The 8,842-nt window shown below is 43.8% G+C and overlaps 1 protein-coding gene across 1 annotated transcript in view; it reads left to right on the top strand.

Moving 5' to 3' along the window:
- Window positions 1-6: 6 nt before the first annotated feature.
- The window catches only part of Evl (Enah/Vasp-like), a 149,191-nt gene continuing 140,355 nt past the window's right edge, over window positions 7-8,842 (top strand). The window contains exon 1 of the mRNA XM_008825629.2: window positions 7-42. Coding sequence (XP_008823851.1) covers window positions 38-42 — 5 coding nt within the window. The 5' untranslated portion in view covers window positions 7-37. The remainder of the gene's footprint in view (window positions 43-8,842) is intronic.

Genomic DNA, 8,842 nt, shown 5'->3' with positions numbered 1-8,842 from the left:
CCTTCGCCCCCGGCCCCGCGCCCGCCCGGCAGCTACAATGAGGTGAGTTCGCGGCCGCGAGCGGGCCTGCGCGGCGGGGCCTGGGGGTGAGCAGCGGGCACGTCCGCAGGCCGCGAGGCCCGGAGGCCGCGCCGAGGCGGCTCTGCCGCTCTTTCATTGTACTTTCTCTTCTCTCCCATTCTCGTACCTTTTCCCTTTGCTCGTGCACCCCGGAGTGGTGCAGGAGCCGTCGTGCACCCCGGGTTGGTGCAGGAGCTTGGGCTGGTGCAGGAGGCCATCGTGCACCCCCCCCACCGGGGGCTGATGCCAGTAGCCGTCGTGCATCCCCCGAGGCTGGTGCAGGAGCCCGTCGTGCACCCCCCGGGGCTGGTGCAGGAGCCGTGGTGCACCCCGGGGTGGTGCAGGAGCCCCAAGGCATCGCCCTTTGATTTGCCTTTCAGGTCGGGGGCGGCTCTGGAAAGAGTTATTGTGGACACCCTGGAACTCCAGGTCCCTCTTCCAGCCGCCGGACCCATTTTCCCTCTCCAGACCAAGTCCTGACACGTTTGGGCGAAATGGCTTGTTTTCTCTGCAGTTTTTTCTGCTAGACATATATTCCATAAATGCTGGGTCTAAAAGAAATGATGCAATATATAATATTTTGTGTCTGGCTTCTTTCATTCAGTATCTCTGTCTACATCTATCCATCCGTCCATCCGTCCATCCGTCCACCCATCCGAGTCAGGGTCTCTCTGTAGCCCCAGCTGGCCTGAAACTCACCATGTTGGCCAGGCTAGCCTCCACGTCACAGAAATCTGCCTGCCTCTGCCTCCTGAGTGCTGGGAGTAAAGGTGAGCACCACCACGCCTGGCAAGATATTTTTGAGATTCACCCATCATGTCACCATTTGTTGATTTTCTCTGATCCGCTGTTTTCCAGTGTATAAACATCCCACAATTTATCCGTTCTACTGTTGGTAGACTGTTTTGAGTTGTTCCTAGGTTTTTTCCATTAATGGTGCTGTGAATATGCTTGTGCGTGCCTTCTAGGATGTTCGTTTCTGTTGGATATATTTTATACATACCAATAGCGTTTTTAGAGTTCTTGTTAACCACCCTTGTCAACCCTTGGAATTATCTGCCTTGAGTTTTAGCCATGGTGTTGAGTGTGAAGTGAGACCCTTGTGGTTTCAATTTGCAGTTTTCTGTTGGCTAATGAGGTTGTTGTCTTTTGTGCTTCCTTGGCATCCTGTTATAAAGTACCTGTTTAAATATTATGTCTAACTTCCTTTTGGGGTTTATATGTCTTTTTCTTCCTAATTTGTAGGATTTCTATTCCAAAGTCGAGAAAGTAGTTTGCCAACATCAGATTTCTAGAAACAATACTGTTTTGCCTTTCAGATTAAATTATATAGTCCACCTGGAATTGATTTTTCTGTACATGTGAAAAGGAGATTACTTTTCATTTCTACCTAGCATCATTTAAAAATATCTTACTTATTTTTATTTTATGTGCATGAGTGTATTGCCTGCATATAGATAAGTGCATTGTATCCTGCAATGCCCGCAGAGGTCAGAGGAAGGCGTTGGGTCCCCTGGAACTGGAGTTACAGATGGCTGTTAGCTGCCACTTGGGTACTGGGAGTTGAACCCAGGTCCTCTGCAAGAGCAGCCAGTGCTCTAACCGCTGAGCCACCTCTCCAGCCATGTCATTTATTCCTCACTATTTATCAAGGCCATCATTCTCCCTAACGGCACTGCCACCTTTGTCATCGTCTAGTCTTCCCTTGGGGTCATTTCTGTCTAAAGACCATTCTTTAGTGTGCGTTTGTTTGTTGGAGGACTGTGAATCAAACCCAGGGTCTTGCACATGTCGGACATGCAACCACTGAGGGCCATTCCCAGCTTTTGTTTGCTTTGTACTTGCAGGTGTGTGCATGCATGTCTGTATGCCTGTGCACTCAGGCCCTTGGTTGACATTAGGAGTCTTCCTCAGTTGCTTTCCACCTTATACATTGAGGTAGTTTTTCAACTGAACCCAGATCACTCAGGTAGGGTCTCTCAATGGAACCTAGATCACTCAGGTAGGGTCTCCCAACTGAACCACGATCACTCAGGTAGGGTCTTTAAGCTGAACCTAGATCATTCAGGTAGTGTCTCTCAACTGAACCCAGATCACTCAGGTATCTCTCTCAACTGAACCCAGATCACTGAGGTGGGGTCTTTCAACTGAACCCAGATCACTCAGGATCTCTCAACTGAACCCAGATCACTCAGGTGGGGTCTCTCAACTGAACCCAGATCACTCAGGTGAGGTCTCTCAGCTGAACCCAGATCACTCAGGTAGAGTCTCTCAACTGAACCCAGATCACTCAGGTGGGGTCTCTCAGCTGAACCCAGATCACTCAGGTAGAGTCTCTCAACTGAACCCAGATCACTCAGGTGGGGTCTCTCAGCTGAACCCAGATCACTCAGGTAGAGTCTCTCAACTGAACCCAGATCACTCAGGTGGGGTCTCTCAGCTGAACCCAGATCACTCAGGTAGAGTCTCTCAACTGAACCCAGATTTGGCCCATATGGGCTAGTGTAGCTAACCAGCTAGACTGTCTAAGACCTGGAATTACAGGGGGCTGCTACACCCATCTGGCATTTATGTGGGTTCTGGGGATCCAAGCTCTGGTCCCCATGCTTGCATGGGAAGCACTTTACCTACTGAGCCAGTCCCTGAGCTACTTTTTTAGACAAGAGTCTTGTATGTAGTTCGAGTTGGTCTAGAACTCAGTAGCCAGACCATCCTGTAGGTCATCATCTTTCTGCCTCTCCCTCCTGGGTGTTGGGATTCCAGGTGTGCACCACCAGGCCTAACCGCTTTAGTATTCCTTATTATTGTATGTGCTGCTGGTGACAGATTCTTAGAGTTCATTTGAAAATGTTATTATCCTTCACCTTTTTCTGTCTTACAGTGTTATTGAGATATAGTTTGTGTATCATAAAGCATCCATTAAAGCATGCAGTTTATTGGTTTCTAGAATACTCACAGAATTCTGCAACCATTACCACAATTTAATTTTAGAACATTTCCCTCCACTTTAAAGGGTCTTTTCATTAATTACAGAATTTGTGATTTGCCATTGTGTAAGCATTTTCCAGCTGTCTCATAATCTGACTTGATGGTTCCTATTGAGAAGTTATTTATTATATTTGTCCTCCTATGACAGTGGCTTCCCTTTTTCTGGTTGGCTCTTTGTTTTGAGACAGGGTCTAGCACTGTATGTAGCTCAGGCTGGCCCAGAACTCACTCTCATTCAGGCTGGCCTCAAATTTATCCTACCTGACTCTGGCTGCTTCTTACCTGCTGTCTTTGCCTTTGATTGTCGATAATTTCTCTATGTATTTTTTTTTTTTCTGCAATGAAGTCTTGCTGTGTAGCCCAGGCTGGCCTTGAACTGGAGATCTTCCTGCCTCAGCCTCCCAAGTGCTGGGATGACAGATGTACAACACTACAATCCCTTGTATGTTTTCCTTTTATGATTGGGGTCCTGGGGCTCCTTGAAGCTGTGGTTCCTGTCTTAATAGCTTTGGAAGTTTTCAGCCATTAGCACTCTGATACTGCTTTTCCCCCATGTTCTCTTACCTTTGTGTCTATGACTACAGTTATTTTTTGTCAGACCATTTCTATGTGCCTCTCTCCTTTGTTCTTTGTATTTTTCTCTTTCTTCTTTATCTTGGATATTTGATTCATCTCTCCTGCTATAGATAATTTGTTACTGAAACTATCCATTTGATTTTTAATTTCGGTTTTTATGTTTTTAAAGTTCAATCTTTCTTTTATAGTTCCTAATTATCTGCCCCAAATTTCGTTTTGTCTCTTAGCACCTTGAACATTGTAAGCAGTTATCTTAGTCTATCTGATTATGGCAGAGTCTCTGGATCATTTTCAGCATTTAGTCCTGTTGATTTTCATTCATAGCCCTTTTCTCCTTATGTGCCTCGTGTTTTTCTTTTGTAATATGTGCTGTCATATTTACAAAAAGTGTAGAAAAAAAAATGGAGGCAAGGATACTGCTTTCCTAGAGATAGCTCCCACTTGCTTTTGTCAGGAAAGTAGGGCCACTTTGGGGTTTCCCTGGTACAGCCCCAGGGACTGTGATGCTTCTGAGGACATCCTATTCTCACCCCTGCCCCTAGTGTTCACCTCTTCACCAGCACCTCCACCCCAGACCAAGCCATCATCCTCTCTCCAGAATCACCTTTAGGGAAGAGCTCCTTCCCAGTTCTGACACCCACCCCCCATAGGCATTGGTTACTTATGTCTCCAGTGTTATAGTTCTATTTAGCTAAAGAATTCTTCTGATTTTGCCCACAGTACTGGAAATGAAAGTCCTTGGTTCTTGGATTTTTCAGGGACATTTTGAGTTGGATTTATGCTGCCAGGTGATGGACGCTGTGGCAATAGTAACACCTGTTATCTTGTGTTCTGTCCCTACCACATTTAATTGTCTCTGTCAGTTTGTTACATGTTCTTGGATAAGTTTAAGGAAAACAACTTTGACTCCTGTTAATATATAACTAATAAAAACATAGGGCACATCAGCTCCAGTGGTTACTATAAAGGCATCTGTGAGGCAGGTGCTTCTTCCTCTTCATGCTTGTTTGTTTACTTATGTTTGGATTCTGTAGTTCTTTATGTAGCCCTTGCTGGTCTGGAACCTGCTGTGTAGATCAGACTAGCCTTGAACTCAAGAGATCTGCCTTGCCTGTTCCACTTCAGCCCCAAGTGCTGGGATCAAAGGGTGTGCCACCACACCTGACTTAATTCATTTTCAACACAGTTTTTTTTTTAAAGATATGGCTAATAATTTAACTTGGTTCTTTGTTGAGAATATTTATCATTAAACACCTATACGTTTATATTCAGTTGGACCTGAAGTATTTGGCTTTTGCAAATAGTAAGACCAGGAGATCCACAGTCTCTTTAGTTAACTGTTGATTTGATTATTTGTACGTATAGGAAAATGAACTGTCCTTCCTCTGCTTTCACACCGCAGTAACCAACACAAAGGAGCCAGGTGGCATGTACCTGTGGTCTCAGCCCAGGAGGCTGAGGTGGGAGGATCATTTGGGCAGAGGAGTTTGAAGGCAGCCTGGACAATGTAGTGAGACCCCACCTGCAACCCGAAATAATTTACAAATAAATGAATAGAAAGAGGACTTCTGTGACCTCAACAGGTATGGGGATTGTCCCTTACCAGAAAGTAGTACTTCTGCAAGATGGCCACTTAGCAGAGTGTCCTCTAATTCAATTCATTTTTGTTTGATTGGTTTAAGTTTTCTGGGATAAGAGTCTTGCTATATGACTGAGATGGACCCGGAACTCTGAGTGGATCCCAAGCCTTCCTTAAACTTGCAGTCCTTTTGTCTCTACCTCCCAAGTACTAGAATTACAATTTAAATAAATTCTGATACTATGCCAGCTCCTACAGGTCAAGGACTAAGTTCCCAAGACTGCCACCTACAAATAGTCCCCATACCAAAAGATTTACAGGAATTTACTGGGTCCCTTTTGTATCTACTTAAAAAAAAAACCAACAATAAATCACATATATATGTACAATATGTGTATATTCCTATTTACATACTTTCAGCATCTGTTGGGGATATTGTCTTCTGTGAACATTTTCCCAATCTATATTTTATCTTTTAAATAGTTAGTCTGTAGAAGCTTAAATTTTTTTATGTCATGGAGAAATTTTCCTTATGATTTTTCCGTTACTTTTTTTTTTGTCTTTTTTTTTTTTTTTTGAGACAGGCTCTTCCTACAGCCCCAGCTGGCCTAGAACTCACTATGGAGACCAGGCTGGCCTCGAACTCATAGAGATCTACCTGCCTCTGCCTCCTGAGTGCTGGGACTAAAGGTGTGCGCCACCACGCCCGGCCCAGGTCAGAAGAGGGTGTTGGATTCCCCTGGAACTGGAGTTAAGGATGGTTTATAGCCGCCATGTGGGTACTGGGAATCGAACCTGGGTCCTCTGCAAGAGCAGTCAGTGCTCTTAACCACTGTGCCATCTTTCCAGCCCCTTTCCATTACTTTTTTATATTTGGGTAGTTTCGTCTAGAAATTTACTTATTTAATTGGATAAATTTGGGGGGGGGTTCTGTATATAAGGTCCTTTAAAGATTTGTTCTTCAAGGGCTAGAGAGATGGTTCAGCGGGTAAGAGCACTGGCTGCTCTTGTAGAGGTCCCAGGTTCAGTTCCTAGCACCCACAACTCCAGTTCTAGGGGATCCAGCACCCTCCTCTGACAAAGGTGCACCTGCCTACATGCAGCTAATACACTAATACACATAAACTAAAAATAATAAATAAAATATTTAAATTATCTGGACTATGAGGTAAACACTGAAATTACATTTTTCTTCAAAACTGCTAGTCAGATAATTGATTATATCAGTAATTTATGTGGCAGAGATACCAGCGATTATTGCAGGGCTTTTCTTGGGGAGAGGTGAGCAAGTATCTGTTCACCCTAGATAGGTACCAATGTCAGGCCAAAGAAATGATCACCCAAGTCTAGCTTGGTGAAGCAGTGAGTTTATTGGGGTTACTTACAGGAGCATAGGAGACCTGGCCAGCTGCATCAACAAAAAGCCCACCCCAGAATGGGAGATTAAACGTGAAAGCTGTATCCCTGGAGTTCTCTGTGTAGCTTTAGGCAGCTACACCAGAGAGTCTTCTCCCCATCCCCAGCAGTTGCTTACTGCTTACATAACCTTGGGGAGATAGATGCCTGCTCAGTCTTGTTTCATAAGTTTCCCAGCCTCCTTAGTGAGTGCTGAGTCTTCTGAACATCCCTCCTGGAAGAAATGTTTGAATTCAGAGGAAGAAACCACTCAACCCCTGTATTCTCTAGATTGGATGACACTGTCAACTGTCAAAGGTGTACGATTGTAGCTGGTAATGTCTGAATGAGTGAGGATCCCCTATATCCTCAGAAAGCTTACCTGCTTACCTCTGCCAGGGCAGGCTTTGTATGTATAAGGCATGGCTAGTCTAACATATCAGCAGTCTTCTTATATCACCTCATCGAACAAGGGAACTTCACCAGTTCTGAGTTGTATAGAATGCCTGTGATTACAATAGAGGATAACAAGATGCACAGGCACAAACATGGTCCTTGTTTATCATCACCTGCCTGCCCTTGCTAACATGGTCAGGCCAAATGCCTTTCTTGACTTACTGCTATAGATTGTGAGTTGGAGAGCAATTTTCCAGATATTTATGGTGGCCATGTTAAGAACAGTTGAATGGGACATAATTCATTCTCTCTCTCTCTCTCTCTCTCTCTCTCTCTCTCTCTCTCTCTGCATTTAGGTTCCTGGTTTTTGGCCAGTGTCATTTATGATATCTTGTGAGCAATGATTTTAATTTGAGCAATGTCATTAAGCTAAAATCACTGGCCATGTAGCTCAGTGTCTAGTAGAGTGCTTGCCTAGCTTGTGGGAGGCCCTGGGTTTCACCCTTAGCACTGTAAAAATCAGTCAGTCAGTCAGTCAGTCAGTCAGTCAGTCAGTCAGTCAGTCACGCTCCAGGAAGTAATCTCCCACCCATGCTCATGCAGACAGCTCTTATTAAATCTAGTGGGTCAGACACAGGAGACATAAAAGTAGGAGGGGAATTGTTAGGAAGAAGATGGGCTTCGGTGGTAGAAGGAGAGGTGAGAGGGCACTAGAACTAAAGTTTATTTTATGTGTATGAAATGGTCAAATAATTTAAAAATAAAAAATTTAAAAATCGTAAAATTGGAAGTGGGGAGAACTAGAGGGGGAGAGGACATTGTGCTTAGAATGGTGTAGTTCCATATGTCCACCAGTGGAGGGAACCCTGCTCCCAGGTCTTCTGCAGATAGGTTTTCTGATGATGGACTGGTTTTGTGTTTTGGGCTTTATGAAAGACACTCCTACATCTATACTTAAAATGTAGTTATGTGAGTGAACACAGACTTTTTCTGCTCACATTTAAAAATTTTGTTTAATTTTTCTCCACATATTTTTACCAGCTTGAGTTTGAGAATCTGGCAGCCTTGAGTTTTCTTTGAGCTTCCACTTACTAGTTGAATATCATTGAACAATTTACTTAATTTTGATGGGCCTCCATTTTTTAATGGAATAGAAATATGGATAGTCTCACTTCCCAGGTTTTTGTGAAATCAAATGGGAATGTATTCAGAGTTCTTAGCTGTGATAAAGGTTGTTTAATTGTTCCATCACAGTTTGTCCCAGGAGGAAGATAATCCCTGGAAAATATGAAATAACTCTGATTTCAAATACCCTGCCCTTTTGTCAGATCACTATATTAACGTCCCTCCATATGTGATATTTTTTTGGTTTAGAAACAAAAGTTGTGGCTGGAGAGCTGATTCAGCAGGTACGAGCAATTACTGTTCTTGCAGAGAATCCAGGCTCAGTTCCCAGCACTCATATCAGGTGGTTCACAATCACCTGCAACTCCAGTTCCAAAGAATCTGACACTGACAACCTCAGGTCTTTGGGTACTTGGATGAACATATGTGGTATAAGTACGTGTATACACACACTCAAATACACATACATACACATAAAAGTAAAAAAGAAGCAAAGATTGCTATTGTGTCTTCAATGTTATTTATTTATTTATTTTTAAATTTCTGCTGGGGATCAAACCCAGGGCTTTTTACATGCTAGACAAACACTCTGTCACTAAACTACATCTTCTGTCCTTGGTTTTGTTGTTTGTTTGCTTTTGAGACAGGGTCTTGCCCTGTAACCCAGACTGGCCTGGAATTCTCAATTGTCCTGACTCAGCTTCCTGAGTGCTGGGATCACAT

This window comes from Nannospalax galili, unplaced genomic scaffold, assembly GCF_000622305.1.
Source record: "Nannospalax galili isolate Female #2095 unplaced genomic scaffold, S.galili_v1.0 scaffold188, whole genome shotgun sequence".
Lineage (NCBI taxonomy): Eukaryota > Metazoa > Chordata > Mammalia > Rodentia > Spalacidae > Nannospalax > Nannospalax galili.
Note: the sequence above shows the minus strand (reverse complement) of the source record. Positions and strands in the feature narration are given on the sequence as shown.